Source organism: Hyperolius riggenbachi, chromosome 1 (assembly GCF_040937935.1).
Source record: "Hyperolius riggenbachi isolate aHypRig1 chromosome 1, aHypRig1.pri, whole genome shotgun sequence".
Lineage (NCBI taxonomy): Eukaryota > Metazoa > Chordata > Amphibia > Anura > Hyperoliidae > Hyperolius > Hyperolius riggenbachi.
The window spans coordinates 243,312,647-243,336,927 of record NC_090646.1 but is presented as its reverse complement, the minus strand read 5'-3'; the positions used below and the strand labels follow the sequence as shown (position 1 = coordinate 243,336,927).

The 24,281-nt window shown below is 40.6% G+C and overlaps 1 protein-coding gene across 1 annotated transcript in view; it reads right to left on the bottom strand.

Annotated features, from left to right (window-relative positions):
- Positions 1-3,027: 3,027 nt before the first annotated feature.
- The window catches only part of STPG2 (sperm tail PG-rich repeat containing 2), a 1,022,085-nt gene continuing 1,000,831 nt past the window's right edge, over positions 3,028-24,281 (bottom strand). The window contains exons 14-15 of the mRNA XM_068232254.1: positions 20,851-21,002; positions 3,028-3,219 (exon numbers count right to left, since the gene is read on the bottom strand). Of these exons, the coding sequence (XP_068088355.1) occupies positions 20,868-21,002 (135 nt within the window). The 3' untranslated portion in view covers positions 3,028-3,219; positions 20,851-20,867. The remainder of the gene's footprint in view (positions 3,220-20,850; positions 21,003-24,281) is intronic.

Here is a 24,281-nt window from a genome sequence, read left to right as displayed (position 1 = left end):
GTACACAGTGGCAGTAAACAATGCTATATATAGTGTGGCTGAGCGAGCGGTGTACTACTGTTCCCAGCAGCGACACACAATGACTGGGGGGGACCCTGGCTAGCGTGGCTGGAGAGCGAACTACCCTGCCTGCCTACCCAAAGCTAAGCCCACAGACAAATGGCGGAGATATGACGTGGTTCGGGTATTTATTTACCCGAACCACGTGACCGTTCGGCCAATCAGAGCGCATTCGGGCCCGAACCACGTGACCCGTTCGGCCAATCACAGCGCTAGCCGAACGTTCGGGGAACGTTCGGCCATGCGCTCTTAGTTCGGCCATGTGGCCGAACGGTTTGGCCGAGCACCGTCAGGTGTTCGGCCGAACTCGAACATCACCCGAACAGGGTGATGTTCTGCAGAACCCGAACAGTGGCGAACACTGTTCGCCCAACACTAATGAACCTTAATAGTGTTAAAAAACAAAAACAAAAAAAAACCCATCGCTAATATCCCTTTAGATGGACTGCCTTCTCTAGTCCTCTGATTCTCTGTGTATATGAGTCCTTTCCCTGCACTTCTAAAGGGATACAGGGAAGTCTATTTTCCTGTACTCTTCTCAAATATATAATTTGATACATCTGAAGTCCCACTGTTCAACCAATCGCAGCCTATTAAATGATTAGCAGGTCAGGGAGGCTCTTCCTATTGGCTGTCTTCTACTGTCTGTCATTCAGCACACTTTTAGGAGTCCTGGGTTACTGTAAGCTTGCTGGGGAAGCCACTACATGTGTCAAATAAGTTACAGGCAGCTCAAAGGTAGTATTAAAATGCTGTTTTATTATTGAGGTGTGTCGTGGACAGGAAAAGTGGGATACCAATACATATCTGGTATTGTTGGATTCAGCAGAATAAGGGCTTTTAGAAACATTTTTGTCAGTAACTGTAATTATTCTTTGAAAAAAACACGACAGAAGAATATTTAATTTTTTATTTCACTTTTTTTACATATTTCACTCAAAACTTTGTTATCCTCCAGAAAAAAGTACAAAATGTTGTTTCAGTGTTCAAGTCCAATTTATTACGGAAAAAAACAATATATAATATGTCCTATTTCGTGTAGGTTTTCTTGTAAAAAAAAGTAAACCTAAAGAGCGCAAAATGTCTAAAATCTGCTTGACAGTAGATGTTTGTGTGCAAGTATAGCTTATTCTCACTTACTTTACAATATAATATAAATGAAAACTGTTGGAGTTACTTTGCCAAAAATATGTTTTACTCATTAATTTTCCACCATTAATTTTCATGAATTTTCTCACCTTAAGGTCGCATTCACAGTGCCACGTTGCGGAGCTGCGTTATAAAGTCTTATAACACAGCTTACCACACTGCAATGCTAATCCAATGGGCCATTCACCGTGCGATGTTAAAGTTGCATTGGAAAATACCTCTCAATGCAGACACGTTGCGACTTTAACGTCGCTTTAAACTGCAACGTCCCACTGTGAATGCGACCTTAGTAAAACATGAAATTTTTATACAAATTATAGTGAAACAAGAATGGCAATATTCGCTCAGCGCTAGTAGTGATGCTATTTTGGGTAGTAGTTAGATTTTTTTCTGAGTTTCATAAAATTAGTCATTTTTTTCCCATGAGTTTTACGTAATATTTTCTTTCATGTCTGCAGCTTTTACAGGGGTGAAAAATGCAAAGGATTTCTATTGCTAAAAACCAAACAAAGAATGAGATATTAGTTACATTCTTTACTTTTGTCCTTATAATAGTGCTGTTGGTTGTTCTCAGTTTTCCAGTTTCAAAATTGACTGCATGAAGTATACCCATACATATTGTATAATACTAATATTTGTATACCACTTTTCTTCTGTCGGACTCAAAGTGCTTATTTACTTTCCTTTGTTGGCACATAAGCAGCATGTTTATAGGTAAAGGGCAGCAAGGAAAAAAGTCATACGTACCTAAGAGTAGTGATTCACTTGCATGGCTCATCCTTATGGATCCACTAACTCTGGCTGATATATCCATTGAGAGCACTATGTGACCATGCTCCCTGACTGCTCCCTATATATACATGTCTGGGCAGTGTCCAAAAAAAAGTACTCCAATGTCTGGGCAGTTTCCAAAAATACCCCCTCGTGAGTTTTGCTACATTTAATGCAATGTAAAACAAACTAGTTTAGCTCATTAACTGTATTTATTTGTTTGCATAGGTGCTTGATCATGATGAATAGCGATGTGGGAAGATGGGCTGTCAGCCTGTAAAAAAAATAGGTGGTGTTGCCACTGGAAGCCTGCTACTTCAATTTTAGAATAGTGGATTCTGTAGAGAAAATTGGAGAAGCTGCTCCTACCCACTGATAAATGATACAGTATATTTTGGACCATGAAATGCAGTGCCCAGTGTGGGTGAGGGTTTCCAGATGCAGGACAGTAATGATACCACATTATATGTTCTGGAGACATGAGTAAAAAAAATCAACAGCAGTCGTTTTGTTGATTAAAATATGCCACAAATTCATCACAAACCATGAGTTATATGGCTTATGCTATAATACAATAATATCTAGTAACAAAAGCACAAAAGCAGTGATCACATTTCACAAAGGCAAGGACAACTAACCCATGGCTGCTATCCCAAACTTTACACTATGCATGTTTTACAAACAGAAATATGTGGCTTTAGTGATACAGGGAAATAGATAGATGTATTATTCTGGCAATGCTTTGTGGAACTCCATAGTTATGAATATGGATGGTATTGAATCTAAATGGCAACAATGCATCCTATATCCAAGTAAAAACAAAGTAGTTCCACCTTTTTGTGCTATAGATGGCATATATATCTCACTCACACAAAGCAATCTATTTTGCAGAACAGAAAACTGAAACTGTGTTGTGTACTTAACTTTAGTTCCATTGTAAAAGCAGATCTTCTGTGTTAAGTTATAGCTAAGTATTGCAAAGCACGCTGGAAAAAATATGGGCCTTTAAACAGGTTTTTCCTCTTTTAAACGTGTTTTTATTGTTAATATGAAATTTGATCACACATAGTATTGCAGAAGATAAAAGTCAAGATGTACATAGATAGAAGAATTTTCACAGCAAATCTCATTATATTTTTGGAAGCTGGTGCTTAGTCTACTGAATTTTTTAATGTATTTTAAGACTGAGATCAGTAGGGAATATCTGTAGTTCGGCTGTTTTCTGGCATCATGATTCAGCTGTGGTGAAATAAAAGAAACACTCATTACATATGCAACATATAGTTGTTTTACAACAATATATACATATACAATTATATTTTGTTATAACTGCTTCAGCCTATTTACATATTTAAATGGTATGAATTACCTATTATCATATGCAGACATGAACAACGTTGTTTGCAACCTTACAGCTAATAAAGTGCTTTGTGACTCCTAAAATATGAAGAAAAGGAAAACAATTGTGCCATATATACCTGCATGCTGTAGTTGTGTCCCCAAATAAAGCAGAATGAGCATGAAAAGACATTCTATAATCGCTTTGTTGGCACCCCTAGAAATGAATATAATAATTCAATTATAATGATTTCTCACACCACCACATCCCAGTCTCTGTTTGGTACCGTGTTGAATAACTGTGTTTTACATACACTTGTTTTACATGCTTACATGTAAGCAAGCTGAAATAAGGATGGACATTAATCCCTGCAATGTATATAGCAGTCTGTAGCCCCTGTTTTCAGCAATAGTAGAATTCAACTTTAAGGCAAAGGGTATAAGACCATCTCCATGCAGCATGTTCCTGTGTCATCTGTCGCAAACATTATAAAAAAAAAAGTTTAATGCCCATGAGACTGCAGGCAACCTGGTTTAACACAGCCATAAGAGGTGAATGAACCCAGCACCCCCTCCCCCTCTGCTGTGTTTGTTTGTTTGTTTTTGAGGAGGAGCATGGACCATGGACTAATGTTTAGTGCAGGCATGGGCAAACTTGGCCCTCCAGCTGTTAAGGAACTACAAATCCCACAATGCATGTGCCTTTATGAGTCATGACTGTGGCCGTCAGACTCCTGCAATGCATTGTGGGACTTGTAGTTCCTCAACAGCTGGAGGGCCAAGTTTGTCCATGCCTGGTTTAGTGAGAGTCCATGCATCATACATTATTACTATTATTATTATTACTATTATTATTATATTGATTTATAAAGCACCAACATATTCTGTGGCACTGACAACCCAAAAGTAAGTAAAAATATGCCATGCACTCTGCAGTTTGTGTATTATTTCTAGAAATAAAAATATATGTAGCAATATGTCACTGCATGAAGTATAACACATGTTGGCAGACCCTGTGAAGGCCCAAGTCCTGCCATAGGTAGTGCATGTAGATTATCTGGAGAAAAATAAAGAAAAAATGTTGGCAGGGCACAATATCTTAGGGCAGCCAGTATACTGGTGTCAGTGAATCAGCCTGGGAGGAACTGAAGAGATGCTGTGGTATGTGGGTGGTATGTGGGTGGTATGTGAGTATGGTTGAAGGGGGTGATAAATTAAAGGTCAAGGACTAGTTGATGCCACCAGCCTGACCATTACAGGGAAGCAAAGGGTAGGAGGGTGAAGGGTAGACCTGAGCAGGTCTGCAGTGGCATGCAGAATTGGAAATTTTGCAATGCCTCATCATGCCCAAATTAGTGCTGTCTTGTCTATCCCCACCCTTGCACTTTCCTCACTCCAGGTACCTCAGGTGGAACATCATGGATGGTGTCCCTAGATTTCTTTCTGGTTTTCTGTCTCCTCACCACAAAATGACAGAGGATTCACTTTACTTTTTGTCATCTTTTGCAATCAGGGTGAATATGTGCCAAGGGACAGATTACCCTTCTGCCAGACTGGGGTGTGATGTGTCACAGAAAGCCTCATAGAACAACATGCACTCAGACATTGCAGGTGCTGTAGCTGCTGCTGTAGTTTTTTCTTGCCAGCCTCTCCATAGGAGATCTGGTAACGCAAATGTTTGCATACATTTTCATAATTTTGCTTATACGTAGGTCCGATTTGTTCATTGAACTGATTTTGTATAGTCATTCGTAATTTCACACAAAAAGTTGTGTAATTTTTGCATAATTTTGTGCCGACTTTAGCAGTGAATAGCAAGGCCCCCATACTTGCTAATGCTACCAAAATTGCTACACATACTAAGCAGAATAGTGGGTACAAGTCAAAAAAGAATTTTTCCAAAAAGACCTTGCAGGTTTTGAGAAAATCGATTTAAAAAATGCAAAGAAAAATGTTTTTTAAATTGTCTTTTTTCTGAGTTTAAAAAACATTTTTTGTTTGCATTTTTAAAATCAATTTTCTTAAAAACGACAAGGTCTTTTTGAAAAATTCTTTTTTTTTTTACTTGTATCAACTACTTTCCTTAACATGTGTAGCAATTTTGGTAGCAATAGCATTTATGGGGGCTTTGCTATTAACTACTAAATTGGGCACAAAATTATGCAAAATTTTGCAAAAAATTACGCGAAATTGTGAAATACTACTATTACATACAAAATGAATTACAATTTTCCCTGAAATTTCGCATTACAATCATGATGCATAATTGTGAATTTTTATGCGGAATTTCGCACATGCGAAATCTCAGCCCACCACTGCATGAATCGCTAATTTGCAAAGATTGCACACAAAACAAAAAATATGCAAAAAAGTTTTAGGTTAAAGAGAAACTCCAACCAAGAATTTAACTTTATCCCAATCAGTAGCTGATACCCCATTTTACATGAGAAATCTATTGCTTTTCACAAACAGACCATCAGGGGGCACTGTATGACTGATATTGTGGTGAAACCCCTCCCACAAGAAACTCTGAGGACCGCGGTACTTTTGACAGTTTGCCACAATGTATCAAGGTTCACAGACAGGAAATAGCTGTTTACAGCTGTCTCCAACTGCCAAAACAGCTAGCAGCAGCTACATAACCTGCGCACAGTAAAAATTTCACCATGTAATAAATGTCAGAATGTAAATCGGGGAGAGGAAAGATTTTACAATGAGCAAACACTGACTAAATCATTTATACATAATTATTGTAAAAATGACGCACTTTTTTGATCACTGTTAAGTTCACTGTATGTTTCTGCTGTAACTTATTGTCTGATCACTGTTTACGTTCATGCCTCTGCTGTAACTTATTTCTGTGAAGCTGCCTTGTGATGCTAAAACCAATTCCGGGCATGACCCAGTCATGCTTGGAGAAGTAAATGATTCTGATTCTGATTATAACACTATTTTCACTGGAGTTCCTCTTTAAAGAGACTCTGAAGCGAGAATAAATCTCGCTTCAGAGCTCATAGTTAGCAGGGGCACGTGTGCCCCTGCTAAACCGCCGCAATAGCGCCGCTAAACGGGGGTCCCTTGACCCCCAAACCCCCCACTGCGACACTTGGTCGCTCCTGGAGGCAGGGCTACGGCTGCAGCCCTGCCTCCAGTCGCGTCTATCAGCGGCGCATCGCCGCCTCTCTCCGCCCCTCTTAGTGAAGGAAGACTGAGAGGGGCGGGGGAGAGGCGGAGATACGCGCTGACAGACGCGCGTGGGGCAGGGCTGCGGCGGTTAGCCCTGCCCCAACCAGGAAGCGCTCCCCCGCATTACGGAGGGGATTTGGGGATTAGGGACCCCCGTTAAGCCGCGGGATAGCGACGGTTTAGCAGGGGCACACATGCCCCTGCTAACTCTGAGGTCTGAAGCGAGATTTATTCTCACTTCAGACTCTCTTTAAAGAGAACCCGAGGTGGCTTTGTATAACGTTAGTGGGGCACAGAGGCTGGTTGGGCACACTAACACCAGCCTCTGTTGCCCCATGGTGTGTGTCAAAGACCCCCCTGCTCGCCGCTATACCCCCGCAATGCTGGCGACACGCAGCGTGTCGCCAGCACAATGTTTACCCTAGCGCTGTCTGTCAGCGCCGCTCCGCCGCCTCCTCCGCATCGCCGCTACCCGCCCTCGTCCCTTCCCTCACGCTGATTGGAGGGAAGGGACGAGGGCGGGTAGCGGCGATGCGGAGGAGGCGGGGGAGCGGCGCTGACAGACAGCGCTAGGGTAAACATTGTGCTGGCGACGCGCTGCGTGTCGCCAGCATTGCGGGAAGGATAGCGGCGAGCAGGGGGGTCTTTGACACACACCATGGGGCAACAGAGGCTGGTGTTAGTGTGCCCAACCAGCCTCTGTGCCCCACTAACGTTATACAAAGCCACCTCGGGTTCTCTTTAAAGAACCCACCTTTTTCTTATATGCTATTTCCATTTGTGTTATTACTGGAAATATTAATTTGTGTCACAGCCCCACAGCACAGTCTGATTTTTGTTAAATACAGAATAAACAGTGATGATGCCAATTACAAAAACATTTACTTAAACTTATCATTTGTAAATCATGAACCCTTATGAAAATTAATAAAGCATATGAAAATTACAATCAAATTCTCTTTTACATGAAAAAAAAATCTTATAAAAATTATTTTTTCCAGTTGTTTGCATTGCATTTTGTGTGTGTGTTTTGTTTTGTTTTTAATACCGTGAGCTGCCATAGTGTCTACATACCATGGTTACCATCTGTTCATTTACAGCAATGCTTAGAAGTGTGTGAACCTTTTTTTGAGTTTTTCAATACTTCTGCATAAATAAGACCTAAAATGTAATCTGCTTTACATGCAAATCCTAAACTAGATAATGAGAACACAATTAAACAAATGAGTCCAAAACCTGAATATCAATTTATTTAGTAAAACTATACAGAGTTACATAGCTCTACTAGACAAGGATATGTGAGCCTCTTTAAATATCTGTTCATTTAACAGTGCAAACAAAGTCAGTGTTTCAATCAATGGGATAATTGGAGATAAGCATGAATTTTGAATTTAGGATACATTTTTTTTACTCAAAATGAACTAGAATTACCATAGGTCTAACCAGATGTTAGCACAGACTAGTGAGTTTCAGAATGTCTGTTAGTAGACTTCTGAAACTGATTATTCATGTTGAACATTCCATTTCGTCCCACGGTAATTTTGCTCGTTGTAGAGGAAAAAAATTACCTGCCTCGTATGAATTTGCATATCTTTTCTAATAAAAATTAGGTGTGATTGTGATAGGGTGAATATGCCTTATTGAAACAACAAAAATGTGGATCTTAGTTTTCCAAGCTTGTTCTTCACAGCTTACACTTGGGGAACTGTTTCACATTTTGACCAAAGGTTTTAGGCCACCTGGATTTGTCAGCATAAAACTTTTTTATTTACATATCACAGTTTCAAAAAGCACAATTTTTCGGTCACTGTGACCTTTATCAAGTGCTATCACAACATCAGCTTACAAACCATTTATGCAGTTTAGTGCTATAAAACAATGAGCAGGCATACAAGGAAACTCATGGCTAAATGCATTTAATGGGGTAGAGACGTATAGAAAATATTTCAAATTAAAGTCTTTGTTGAGGCCACCAGGGCGAAATGCATAATGTACACCCATCCCTTCTAATTATTTTCTCTACTAAAGAATGCTTAAAGCAAAAAAAGTGATTCCAGAAGTCCTAGAATTGCTGAGTCAATATAATGACCACAACCCTATAGCAATTATGTGATAGGATTTGAAGAAAGCGGTCCATACAAGGAAGACCACTCCCCAATCCTCAACTTTCCTCAGTTGAACCCATAAGCTAATAAGCATGGCTGATCAACAGTTACTGGAAACATTTAGTTGCAATTATGGCTGTTAATGTGGTGCACTCCAGTTATTGAAAGCACACATACCTTTTCTGCACACAAATCTGTAACTGGCTAATTTCCCTCAATAAATAAATTAACAAGTATAATCTTATCCATTCACTCATAAGTCTGGATTCTCATAAACTAGTTTTAGGACTTGCATGAGAAAAAGGTCACATTTAAGTCACATTTTTGCTAAAATATCAAAACTTCAAAAAGGTTCATAAAGAATCTGTACATAGCCTAACGTGAATCTGAACTTTGAAAAGAAAAATTAAAAAACTGTAAGACTACATTGGCTACAGCCATTCCGACCAATGCATGCTTGATGCTGTTGAAATCATTAGTTTGCGGCAGTAATATTACACCTGTATTTCCATGTACAGGAACTACATACTGTAAATGCTTTCCTAAATTTTATGCAATGACCTCAGGCACTACTGTACATGATGGAGATCAGTCACATAAGATGGGGCAGAGTCAGGATTGCTGTAACCTTTAAAGCGTACATCAAAAAAGGGTGCTACAGTAATTTAGGCACCATGGATAGCCACTAGTACAATATCAGTTAATTACCAAAGTTCTACTTTTGGGATCTAACTTAAGGTGGCCACACACGATACAATAAAATGATCCGATTTTACAGTAATTCGATAAAAACTATCGTATCTCTCGAAAAAATTGAAAGCTTTTTTTTTCATTCGACTGAAAAATCCGATCGGATTTCCCGTTTTTTTCGATTTAAATCGATCCGGAATGCCAGATATTTCTCTCCAACCTCTACTAAAGATTGTATGGTGTGTGTTGGAATGTTAATGTATTAATATACACACCCTAGCAATTTTCTCTGAGTTTCCAATCATTGTTATCATAATTGAGGAAAAAATTGAACATAGGTGTGTGGTACATTGGTCATATTTTTGAAATGTTACAATCAGTCAGAAAAATTGATTGCAATTCTTAAATTGAACAGATATTAAAAAATTGTATGGTGTGTGGCCACCATTAGGGTGGCCACTAATGATCCAATCTTTTTCATCCAATCTTACCATTTCTATGTAATATAAGGTAACTGCCTGAAGTATCCATTCAGTATATTCACTCAATTTACCCTTATACTACATAGATTTGGTAAGATTGGATGAAAAAGATTGGATCATTAGTGGCTACCATAATTCTGATGATTTTTTTTGCTGATATTTTACTTTCACCTAACCTGACCCTGTTCTCACTTGAACCTTTCTTATAGCTTTGACTAACCCAAATATACTCCCTGCATCATAATCTCTACAGATATAAGGTTCAGCTTTGGTGCTTAAAACTCCCTTGGCCAATATTTCAAAAAACTCCCTTGACCAATATTTGTGTCAACTAATTATGATAATTATCAGACATCGCTTGCCTATGGGTTACCCAATTGACCAGGTGGCCACCACCTTTAAATCCCTGTATCAGTAGCTAGAGATGGCCCGAACCTCCGATTTTTGGTTTGTGAACCGGGTTTGCAAAGTTCGGTTTGCGCAAACTTTCGCGAACCGCAATAGACTTCAATAGGGAGGCGAACTTTGAAAACTACAAACACTTATGCTGGCCACAAAAGTGATGGAAAAGATGTTTCAAGGGGTAGACTTCAATAGGGAGGCGAACTTTGAAAACTAGAAACACTTATGCTGGCCATAAAAATGATGGAAAAGATGTTTCAAGGGGTCTAACATCTGAGTTTTTGCATGGAGGAGTGGTATAGATGCCAAAAGTCCCGGGGAAAAATCTAGATTTGACGCAAAGCATCGTTTTAAGGGCAGAAATCACATTGCATGCTAAATTGGAGGCCTAAAGTGCTTTAAAACATCTTGTATGTGTATACATCAATCAGGGAGTGTAATCAGAGTACTGCTTCACACTAACACACCAAACTCACTGTGTAACGTACCGCTAACAGCTGTTTGTGTAGTGACGGCCATGCTGGACTGGTGCGTACCATGGCGAGAATGCAGGCCTCGGAGGTTTTCAAGCCCATATGGTCGCCGGGCTGTGGTAGCTCAATGATAGAACAACAGTGACTGTCCAGTTGATCAAATTTGGTCTGTCCACAATGAAGCAATGACTTTATTATCTTGGGTGTTATTACACAGCATGCGGTCACATAGGTACTGTGAACAATTATGCAATGATTGGTTTTACGAATGTGCACCTGTCACACACACACAGGTACCGGACAGGCACAGTGACACTGCGTGCGCTCACATAGGTAGGTGGGTGCACTGTGAACAACAGGTAGGTATATGCAGTGATGGGTATTACAAATGTGCACCTGTCACACACACACACACACACACACACACACACACACACACACACACACACACACACACACACACACACACACACACACAGGTACCGCCGTGAACAGGTGCAATGACTGGTGGTATTAACAATATGTGCTCTCACGTTGGTAGGTAGGTAGGTAGGTAGCAGGCATGGTCGGAAGAGCCCATTTCCGTTTCCGGGACAATTCCGCATACCGTCATACTGAAATTCCGCATACCGGCACACTCCGGCGGTATTCCGTGGTATTCCGCGGCATTCCACGGTATTCTGCATGTATTTTCTGTAATTTTTATCCGGATTTCTGTAAGTTTCGAATGATTGTGTCTATGTTGTCTATTGTCAATAAAGTTGTGGTATATTACGGAAACGTGATTGAAAAGTGTACTTTTGTAAATTTCCGCCTTTTTTATGGAAATGCTGTTTTTTTATATGCGCACTGTTTGGGGGGTGGTGCCCAGGCGGAATTTTGCGTCCATGAGCTTGTTGTCATGATTGGTCAACTCATTCCGCATCTCCTGATTGGTCAATTAATTCCGATTCCGATTTTGCTGGAATTCCGCATTATTCCGCATTCCGGTTTGACATTTCCAGATTCCGCGGAACAATGCAGAAACCCCAATTCCGGCGGAATTTTCGGTATTTTAGCTTCCGCGGAATTCAGAAGCTCATGCCTGGTAGGTAGGTACACTAAACAGTGAACTGGTGATTGTGATTGGGATGGGATTACAAATCTGCAGCTGCCTGTCACACACACGGGTAGTCACTGAATGTGCTGGGTCTGGCAGTGGCACAGTAGCAATTACACCAAAGGCCAGCTGCGACTGACTGACAGGGCTGTATATAATGCAAGTGGGCCACACACACAAAAGAAAAATAGATCACAAGAACAAGATTAGCTCTCAAAAGAGCTCTTGAGGGGTGCTTTTTTAGCAATAAGAATCAGCAAGGAGCAAGCTAACAAGCCTACAAGAGCCTAACTAAGCTTTCCCTATAGCTCTCTATGCAACAGCTCTCCATTCTCTAATTACTGCAGACACACGAGTGAGTCCAATGCATGACGCTGCCTGCCTTTTATAAGGGGGGAGTGGCTCCAGGAGGGAGTGTAGCCTGATTGGCTACAATGTGCCTGCTGACTGTGATGTAGAGGGTCAAAGTTAACCCTAATGATGCAAAGTTTGTGGTTCTCCGCGATCGCGAACCAGGGAAGTTCGCCGGTTCCCGTTCACCAGCGAACCATTCGGCCCATCTCTATCAGTAGCACACCCACTAAGTCTCACACAATGATTAATGTGCAGCTAGTACAGATTGGTAAGTAAAACCACAGTTAATACAGCTTTACTATTTTTTTGTTGTTGTTATTTTGGTTGGTTTGTTTGTGTGTTTTTTCACAGCTCAGTTACATTTTAAATGTGAGTAGGAAGCTCTAAATTACATTAGGCAGATCTCAAAGAAATTGCTGCATAGTATCCTGCCAACCATTGTTATCATCCTTCCTTTAACGCAACTGAAAAACACTGCTGAATCATTATTTAAAACAAGCAAGACAGACTTTATAACTAAATATTTACATCAGAAATGTAAAAGATGAGACATTTTATTGCTTTCCCTTTGAAGATCAATGTTAAGACAGAACAAACTCTCAGGATTCAGAACATCTCCCCCTCCCAGTTCCACTCTGAAAAGATTACACTGGCTGATACAATTTACCAGCATTAATATTGTCATTGCCATTTAGCCATAAAAGTTACCTACATGAAATGGAAGTTCACTTAGCAAAGTATCTAGTAATTTTCTGTCAAGAAGTTCAAAGCTTTTAGATAATTACCTTCAATTGCCATGTAGGACCTTTCAGACATTTAGGGCAAATTGTGGATTAGGGTACAGCCATTTCAGTGTTTAATAACCTATAATACATGATTACCTGAGGGCATTGGAGAATACTATGTACTGTGGGGCACATTTATAAAGATATTGAGAACTTCCGCATATGCTGTTCTGTCCACAAGAGTTCACTGGAAAATTACACTTTACAGCTGGTTAGCTGATTATGAAGGTGGAAAAAATGCCAGACCAGTAATCAGCTGTGGAAGAATTTTTTTACATTCATCTCCACAGGAATTAACATTTTTGCTTTTTTATGAAAAAAAAAAGCTGTAAAACGACATGTTGCATACCTAATCCTAAACCATAAAAACTAACCCTGAAGTATAATTAATGTTAAATATATAATAAAATGCATCCTTGCTATAAAATTCAACATTAAAAGTAAAATTTCACTTTTTTTTAACAGAGATAAAAGACAATTCTCCTCAGCTCTTTACAGTGCAACTATTTCAGCAAGTATTAATTAATCTCCTTACTTTCTTTTAATATGCCTATATAAGAACAGCAATTCTAAGTAATTTCTTACTGAACGTTTTAGATAGGTGTTTTCTACAATCATTAGTTTGGGTGTGATGAGGCTTATTGCTTTGTACAGCTAATTAATTTGTACAAAAAGGTTGAGTCTTGGGGGCAGTCTGTACACATCTAAAGGGTAAAACCATCAGTTTATTTTTACTACTGGTGCAGAAAATGCACTTTGAGCTTCCTGGTACTTTTTGAAAATCAAATTGGAAAGATAAGTATTAACATCTGAAAGCAAAAATGGTCCTAATGGGACATCCAACAGGAAAAATGCCTTAATTATTTTATAACAATAATGCACAGAAATAAAACATGTTAATTAAAATATAAAGTATGAATACCAAATATAAAAAATAACCTCCAAGATTAAATGTTTATCAACCTTGCACTTGAAGCATGGGAAAAATAGTTATAAAATCATAGGTATGCTTCAATGGTACCATTAACCTGCTGGGCGGTCTGGACGAGCTCAGCTCGTCCAGTACCGCCGGAGCCTGCCGCTCAGGCCCTGCTGGGCCGATTTGGCTCAAATAAAAAGCAGCACACGCAGCCGGCACTTTGCCAGCCGCGTGTGCTGCCTGATCGCCGCCGCTCTGCGGCGATCCGCCGCGAGCAGCGGCGAAAGAGGGTCCCCCCAGCCGCCTAAGCCCAGCGTAGCCGGAACAAAAAGTTCCGGCCAGCGCTAAGGGCTGGATCGGGGCGGCTGACGTCAGGACGTCGGCTGACGTCGATGACGTCACTCCGCTCGTCGCTATGGCGACGATGTAAGCAAAACAAGGAAGGCCGCTCATTGCGGCCTTCCTTGTTTATTCTGGGCGCCGGAGGCGATCGGAAGAACGCCTCCGGAGCGCCCTCTAGTGGGCTTTCATGCAGCCAACTTTCAGTTGGCTGCATGAAATAGTTTTTTTTTTATTAAAAAAAAACCCTCCCGCAGCCTGCCTGGCGATCTTAATAGAACGCCAGGCAGGTTAATGGATTAGAAAGTGGTATTTACTTAACTTATTTACTTTAATAAAGCAAATAAAATGGGTAGGTAATGACAATGATGATTGTGGTTCTTTCCTGGTTGCCACAAATAAAGAATGCATTTTGTTTACTGGACATAGATACACCTTATAGCATATACATTCTTAAAGTTTGGATTTTTATTATACATATTATTCATACTATCTCTTAGACCAGTGGTCCTCAAACTAAGGCCCGTGGGCCGAATGTGGCCCCCTGAGGCTTTTTTACCGGCCCCCACACAGATTGGAAAATTATCTGTTGTTTAGTGCACCATTTAGCCTTTCAACCAGTAATAGGCACCTTCCAGTTGCAAAATAAGGCCATCAAATGAGAACATTTGTAACCACAACTGCGGTACAGTTGCATGGTACAGTTATTGTCCAGTAAAAAGAAATACTGAGTATCATGTCTAGGTGCGGCTGCTGCCCATTCAAATGTGCGTTCAAGAGACCACTGCCAGTTCTGGATGCTTGCAGTTGGCAGCAAGAATGCAGCAAATACACAGGACCGGCTGACAAGCAGTTAAGTGTACTGTTCTTAGTGGTTCATTAGTAAGGGACCTTACTTATGTGTGTTGTTATATTGTACATTTTGGTAATAATGTTTTTTCTTATTGCTCTGGAAAGTACACTCTAACATAGAACAAAGAAAAAGAAATGTTGGCACTTCACAAGCAGTGCTGACCATTTGCCTTCTTTGAGCTTTACTCTAAAATACAAGCCTTAATATTATCCTGAGGATGCAAGCCTTTACCTGAAATAGGTAAGGAGAAAACTTAGACATATAACAATGCTATGAATTAGCACGTAAAAGGGAAAGAGGCGCCCTGATGTAATAAAAGCATCTAAAATCAGCTTAAAATCGAAAAGTGATATGAGGTAGCTTACCTCAATGACGAAACCTCTGTAGTTAATACAAGGGATTTTTATTAGCACAGGCAACGCGCTTCGCAGGTCTCAGCCCGCTTCATCAGGCCAGTAAAAGTGCCAAATAGAAAAGATCATCTAGCATAGGGAGCCTCTGAAAGGACCCCCGAACACATCCTGTCCGAGGGGAGGTGGCAGACCACCAGTGGAGTCCCCACAGTGGACTCTGTCCCCTTTTTTCCACTAAGAGAGCGACCATCCTTCCGGTTGACAATCCCTTTGTCTTTACTACAGAACCCCCTTTCTGTGTTTTTGAATGTATGTTGAATTTTCAATAGTAGTCCAATTGTAGGGGACTTTGAATTTATTTGACCACCTCTAGCATTAATTAGCATTGATTTTGCAAATAAATCATCCTTAAAACTGAAGAGATGATTTGCATAGTCAGAAGTAATGCATCATGGGAAATCCTACTTGCTTACTTAAAGCTGAATTATTGCAAATACCTTCCTTTTTAAGAAGGTAAATATATATTTAGCATTGCTTTTTAGTAAAAGGACTTTTGGTCTCTTTTAGCCCCTCATAATCCCTTAGTGGTTGTGTGTCACCATGAGCTATCTGGGTACTTTGTGGTAAAACTATGTGAGTTAAAACTATCATTGAATTCTTATCATCAAACCTAACCATTTGCCGACCTAAGATTAACCAAAAGCTAACAGTAACTTTCTTTGTGGGACAGGATAGGAGCTACTACAATCAAGAGGATTGTGTTGCTAGAATTAGCTCTTTGCTTAATGCATGGTGGAATAATGGGACATTTTTTGTGCTGTGTACACTAGACATTGTCTGGCCCTGCAAAAAACTTCTGCATGCCAGGGGACTGCAGCTTAAACCATTTTATTATCAAGAAGAGTGATACTGTGTCAATATGCAATACACATGCCATTTCATAAATGAAATAATAGGGAGAAATAAACAAACTGCACAGAGACTTATAAACATTTTTATCTCTTGAATTCATGTCCACAAGTACCTTTCAGGTTTTCCCCATGTCACCTTTCTATTTAGATAATCTGTTGCTGTCTGATAAAGTAATTTAAGCAGTTTATTCTGAAAGACAACTTTATGTTTTCTTTAAATGTGAAATTACTGTCTTTACTGCGGAGTATCTGTTAGTTAACTCGAATATTTTATTTCTGAATTTCACAATGTGTAATAAATGCATTAATTTGTCTTTGCTTAGTGTGATCCATGCAAAAACCTGTCATCTCTGTCTCAACATCTGTGATAAATTCCCCTGTCTATATTTTGTAATATAGGCAAGAGATCCTAGGTTGGATGAAAACCAACAACACTGATATGGTTCTGTCAGTTCCACAGATGTCCAGCAGTTACATTTTAAACCAGCAGTGAAGTTACGAGATAAAATGCTATGTTTCAGAAAATAATTTTCTTTACAGGTGGGTTAATAAGTGCTGTAGGCTTTCAATCGATAGAGAAATAGGTATGTAGCAGCCAAGTACTAATACTTATCTTAGTAATTTTAATAGGCTTAACGTAGGGCTTAAAGAAAGTTAAAGTCGTTTTAATGTATACCTGTTGCTAGAATAAAGTAAGTAAAAAGAGAAGTGCACTCTGGAATACAAATACTTGTTTATTTGGCTTGCAGCCATGGGACAGAAGAGGCTAGCCATACTCTCCTTATCTGAAGAATCTGTTATACTTGTTAGGCCTAGCTGTCTGTCTCCTGCCCTAAAAAAAACCTGAATCTTCTATCTACCAGGCAAATATCAGAGAAAAGTGTTACTTTACAGCCTGTTGGCTTTGTGTGGCTTTGTGGGGGCCTACATCAACCTGACTCATGCATTCCCTGCCGGGACCTGCCCACTATACTACATCATTAGGCTCAACTTTGACCCTCTACATCACAGTCAGCAGACACATGGTAGTCAATCAAGCTACACTCCCTCCTGGGGCCCCCCTCCTTATAAAAGGCAGACAGCGTCGACCATTTCCCTCACTCGTGTGGCTGCAGTAATTAGAGAAGGGAGAGGTTGCTGCAGATACATTTGGGAAAGCTTAGTTAGGCTCTTGTTAGGCTTGTTAGCTTGCTCTTTGCTGATACTTAGTTACATAGTTATTTTGGTTGAAAAAAGACATACGTCCATCGAGTTCAACCAGTACATTATTGCTAAAAAGCACCCCTCAACCTCAACACCTCTTTTGAGAGCTAATGTTGTTCTTATGATCTTTTTTTGATTGTTTTTTTTTTTTGTGTGTCCCACTGACACTTGCATATACAGCCCTGTCAGTCAGTCGCAGCTGGCCCTTGGCCACTTGCTAATTCCTATTGTGTCACTGCCAGGTCCAGCACATTCAGTGCCTACCTTTTCACTGCACTTGTGTAACAGCTGCACATTTGTAATACCAATCACTGCATACCTGTTCATGTTTACTGCACCTGCGTGACAGAAGCATGCAGTGCTATATACCAGTCACTGCACCTGTTCATGGTACCTGTGTGTGTGACAGCTGCACATTTGTAATACCAATCACTGCATACCTGTTCATGTTTACTGCACCTGTGTGACAGAAGCACACAGTGTTATATACCAGTCACTGCACCTGTTCATAGTACCTATGTGTGTGACAGCTGCACATTGTATTGTTACCAGTCAATGCATACCTGTTCAGTGCACCTACGTGACCACACGCAATGTTATATTATATACCAGTCACTGCATATCTGTTCACTGTACCTGTGTGTGTGACAGCTGCACATTTGTAATACTAGTCACTGCATACCTACAGGTCACTGCATACCTGTTCAGGGTACCTATGTGTGTGTGACAGCTGCACATTTGTAATACTAGTCACTGCATACCTGTTCACGGTACCTGTGTGTGTGACAGCTGCACACTGTATTGATACCAGTCACTGCATACCTGTTCAGTGCACCTACATTACGGAACACAGTGTTATATTATATACCAGTCACTGCATACCTGTTTACGGTACCTGTGTATGTGACAGCTGCACATTTGTTATACTAGTCACTGCATAACTGTTCAGGGTACCTGTGTGTGTGACAGTTGCACATTTGTAATACCAGTCCATGCATACCTATTCACTGCACTTGTGTGACCACAAGTCACCCGGAGGGAGGAGGGTCTCATCTTCCAGGGAATTGTAGAATTTCAAAAGCCAGCTTATATACCTTGGCCGGGAATTGAACCCAGGTCTGAGAGCTTGGTAGATAGCTCTCTTAACCGCTATACCACCACCAACACTACATGCTGAAGGCAGCCTAGCATGTATCATTATGATATATCCAAGAGAAAAATGAGCTTGCTTAAAGATTTGTAGGCTTTCAAAAGCCAGTTTACATTTTTCTCTTGGGTATATCACAATGGTACATGCTAGGCTGGTTTCAGAATGTAGTGTTGGCGGTGGTATATCGGTTAAGAGAGCTATCTACCACGCACTCAGACCTGGGTTCAATTCCCGGCCAAGGTATGTAAGCTGGCTTTTGAAAGCCTACAAATCTTTAAGCAAGCTCATTTTTCTCTAGGATATATCATAATGGTGCATGCTAGGCTGGTTTCAGAATTTGATGGTGGTATGGCGGTTAAGAGAGCTAACTACCATGCACTCAGACCTGGGTTCAATTCCAGGCCAAGGTATGTAAGCTGGCTTTTGAAAGCCTACAAATTTTTAAGCAAGCTCATTTTTCTCTTGGATATATCATAATGGTACATGCTAGGCTGGTTTCAGAATGTAGTGTTGGTGGTGGTATAGCGGTTAAGAGAGCTATCTACCATGCACTCACACCTGGGTTCAATTCCCGTCCAAGGTATGTAAGTTGGCTTTTGAAAGCCTACAAATCTTTAAGCAAGCTCATTTTTCTCTAGGATATATCATAATGGTACATGCTAGGCTGCCTTCAGCATGTAGTGTTGGTGGTGGTATAGCGGTTAAGAGAGCTATCTACCAAGCACTCAGACTGGGTTCATTTCCCGGCCAAGGTATATAAGCTGGCTTTTGAAATTCTACAATTCCCTGGAAGATGAGACCCTCCTCCCTCTGGGAGGAGGGAGAGAGGGAAGAAATATAAGGAACAACAATTAGCTAGAAACAAGCCTATAAGAGTCTAACTAAACTCTCCCTAGCAGAGTCTGTCAGCAGCTGTCCCTTAACTAATTAGTGTAGGCAGACTAGTGAGTAAAACGGCACAAGGACCTTGCCTTTTATAAGAGGGGATGGGGCTCTAGGAGTGAGTGCAGTCTGATTGGCAACAATGTGCCTGCTGACTGTGATGTAGAGGGTCAAAGTTCTGCTCAATAGAGCATTATGGGGTGAATCGAACTTCCGGGAAAGTTCACCTTCGCAGGCGAACGTGAACCACCCGAAGTTCGCCTGGAACCGTTCGCCGGCGAACCGTTCGGGGCATCTCTACCTGTGGGCCGCTTGACTGCCTTCTGCCTTCTCCGCCACCACCAACAGGATCCAGGACTCTAGGTGGATTCCTGAATTTTTAAGGCCGCTGCTAGCAGTGGCCGCTATAATAATTTTTCTGGTGCGTGTACATTCCTGCCTAATTTTTCTGGCTGCACTGTGGCTGCAACAACAAAACAAAAGGCATGTACATGTGTCAATCCCCCTTCGTGATTGTTACCTTGCCGCGGTGAAGGGGCTTGCGTATCACAAAGCAATGGCCGCCGGCTGTATGAGTGTCTCGGGGGGGGGGCACACCCAAGATAATAAGGTAGTTGCTTCATTGTGGACAGACCAAATTCGATCAGCTGGACAGTCATTGTTGTTCTGTCATTGAGCTACCTCAGCCCGGCGACCATATGGGCTTGAAAACCGCGATCGCCTGCACTCTCGCCATGGTGCACACTAGTCCAGCATGGCCGTCACTACACAAACAGCTGTTTGTGGATTGCGGTGCATTACACAGTGAGTTTGGTCTGTCAGTGTGAAGCAGTACACTAATTACACTACCTGATTGATGTATACACATGCAAGATGTTTTAAAGCACTTTAGGCCTCCAATTTAACATGCAATGTGATTTCTGCCCTTAAAACGCTGCTGTGCATCAAAGTTGGATTTTTCACAGGACTTTTGGCGTGTATCCCACTCTGCCATGCCCCCTAAGGTGTTAGACCCCATTGAAACATCTTTTCCATCACTTTTGTGGCCAGAATAAATGTTTGTAATTTTCAAAGTTCGCCACCCCACTGAAGTCTATTGCGGAAGTTCGCGTTCGAGGTTCGCAAACCTAAAATCGGAGGTTCAAGCCATCTCTAGTTCTTGTCCATGGCCCCCTAAAAATAAATGATTTACTGACAATAATGCTCAGTTTACTAGCTGAAATATATGTAATTAATGAATTTATTTAACCCTTTTACCATGAAAATCACATTTTATATATCAAAGATGAATATGAATGTATAAGCGTGTTTAACATGGATTTCAAACATCATCAATTTTTACTCACCGAGAACTGAAATGGGATCAGACACTTAGAGAGAATGGCTGTTTATCTGCCATATCCATCCGTGAAGAGCTTTCCACTTCATTCAGCAGTGGGTTTGGCAGGGTTGCATTAAATGTTCCTTTTAGCACTGTGTCCTTAAAAACTGGGCTTAGCTGTATACAGAGACAGTAAAGAGTTTTACGGGTTAGCTATTTGTATTTAAATGCAACATGTTGCAAAAAGGTAACCTCTGTAAGTAGCTAAATAAATACATAATATTATTTCATATTGTTTTATACTGTATACCTACCTTATCTACTCTGACTCAACCTTTCTCCTGTTGGCCCTTATTCACTGCACTTTTTCACCTTGAAGATCATTTTTTAAAGATACATTTTCTCCTTGGAGATATTTTTTTCTGTTTAAAGTGCAGTAGCGCTTCAGCACTTTGTAAATGCACAACCGCGTGTAGCGTGCAGCCCTGTATTTAGCTTGCGGTGCTGTCATGTAGCTCGCACTGCTATAGCAGCACAGCTTCATGATTCAGCCCCATTGTATCTTAGTAATGTTGAATTTACTGACTGAGTGGGCATGCATGGTTGAGGCTTCAAAGCAGTTACCCTAGAACCCTGTCTGTTCTGCTTGCCCTGTAGACACAATACTTTTTGAGGCTATTACCTGAAAGTTAACTTTTCCTCCAATATCAATCATCAAACACCCTCTGCTTGCATGTATTATAGTATCATGTCCTGAAACGTTTGGGTCACAGATTTAAACCAAAGGCAGCTATTGCCTAGAGTGCCATTGGTCCTGGCGAGCGCCAAACCTGGATTAAGCCCTGAAAGGAAACATGCCCCAGAGCAAAGCCCCACCACTGAATGAAGACACCCCACTCCCCAGTCCGGCTGCTTGTGTGTAGGTCCTGAAGAGCAGCAGCATCACTGGTCCCTGAAGAGCAGACATTACAAGGTCTGGGTATTGTAAGTTGCAGGAAGCCTCCACTGTGTCCCCCTGTGCTTCCATCTGTCCCCCATTGTGCCTCCTTCTTTTCCTCTGTGCCACCTCTGCCCCCTCTGTCTCCCTTTGTGACTCATTCTGTCCTCCTTTGTGCCTCCATTCACTTTGTGGCACCTGCGCCTCACTTTGTGCCTCCTTCTGTTCTTATTTAGCCTGTTTCTGTCCCTCTGTGCCACCTCTGCTCCCTGTGCCTCCCTTTGCCCCCCTTTGTGCCTCCTTCTGTCAACCTTTGTGCCTCCTTCTGTTTACTTCCTGCATTCCCTGGCCAGAATGTAAATGCAAAGTATAGTGCAGCAGAACCTGTTCTCTCACCTCCCCGCTGGAGTCTAGTACTGTGGATACATGCAGTAGGAGATGCCGAGCACTAGGTTAAAGCGGAATATAACCCTGCATTTCAACTTTGCTCTAAAACATTATTTACAGTATATTATATGCAACCAGCATTTTTTTTTTTTACTAGACCAGCATTGGAAGGGTTACACAGGGCATTAAAGTTCCTTGAGATTTCTGCAGACGCATCCGAACCTGAAAAAGATACATTTTGTTTACATAACTGTATTTAAGTGTTGAATGTGACTCATCTCTCTCACTGAGAAGGAGCTTGGAGGACAGCCAAAGAGTGTGTAACTGTTTATCAATAGATACATAGAATGTAACAATCTGAACTTCTGCATATCTCTCCACGGAACTTGAAACGTCTGTGTTTAACCCTTCCAATGCTGGACTAGTAAAAAAAAAATGATTTTTGCATATAATATGCTGTAAATAATGTTTTAGAGCAAAGTTGAAATGCAGGGTTATATTCCGCTTTAAGCGGTGAGCAGACAGGTGGAAGCAAATTACTGGACTCTGACAGGGAAGGGGAGAGTACCGCTTCAACTGCACTATTCTCTGCATTTTCACATTGGGTTGGGGGAATGCAGGAAGGGGGTGTGCAACAAAATGTATCCACCTTATATGGCACATGGGCCCATATGGAATTCACTTTTCTACTGAGTTTTCTTTTAAATCTTTTAAATCTCCAACAAGCAAAAAAATACTCAAAATAATGTTGATACTACTCTTTTTTTTACCAAATTAACTTGTAAAATGCTTAAAAGTTATTTTAAAAGAGAAGTTAAGAATTATCTCCTAGGATTAGGAGATAACTCAGGAGAAAAAGTTAACTGCATATGGGCCATGATTGTCAGAAATAATCTTTGCACTCAGCAATGAGTGTGTGCTCAGGCCTAGACAAATATTCCAAACTGCATATGGGCCATGGTTTATATTCTCTAGTGTGTGCATGCAGAAAGCACAAGCACTTTCTCCTGACACAGACTGAAAATAAACACAACACTATTTCATATAGCCCAGTGTTTTCATCTGATTAAACCATTTGCCAGTTTTGGAATTCTCTGCTCACAGCTGTAATCTGCGATGTTGTGTTGATATTCATTTCCCTGCAGTCTCTGTATCAGTGTGAGCTGTCACAGATTAGATAATCACATATGTAAGAGATGGTAACGGTAATGATTCACCTTTAACATAGAGGTTGCGATCTCTATTCCCTGAGCTAGATAAAAGACTGTTTATATTAAACTGTATAAAAAAACAACTTGACAACTGGCACATCTATTAGGAAGATTGCTTAGGCAACTAAAGGCTGAAGGATTTTGTACTGCAATAAGTGCAGCTGTGACTAACCAAAGTCTTCTAGGATATAAGCGAATAAACATTATTACTGAACAGTGGAATAGCACATCAAACAGGGACTTAGGAACACCACACTTCCTAAACAGAAAGCAGGAGTGCAGTAATAAAAAGTGACTAGAGACAGAGGAAAGGTTGTTTGGAGCTTAATTCTCATACAGTGATCCTGGAATTTTTCAAGGTAATGAGATGCATGAAATCCTCACAGCCTTCCATAATTGTTATTTTTTACAGCTACTAAGTCTTGTAGTTATTAATATTAAACTGTGAGTATTGTCAGAACTTTACAGAAACATATTAATTTTACCAGAATGAAAAAAAAAGCGATGCATGACATAAAAGATAATTATCTTAAGGTACGGAGTTTGTGGATAATTTTTAAAACCGAAACTGATTCTTCAAGGCCTTCTTAGAGTAATATATGTATTAGTAATGACAGAAACAAATGAAATTCATTTGGCTCATCATTGGTGAAAATAAGAGCGTATTTTATTCAAAATTAATTTCATTTACAACTCACTGCAAAAAGCAGGTCAGGGAAGGATCTCTGAGACTCCAACAAGCCTGATTCCAGAAGCTATAATTTACACTCTCCCATACTTATAAGTTGCTTTAACCCCTTACCACCAGCTTCAATATCGTTCTCTCATTAGAGATAAGTGCACGGCTTTTAACCTCAGTCGGCAGAACTCAGTGTGCTGAAAATTCTTGGAATGCTTTGATCTCTCCATGCTAACAGAAAA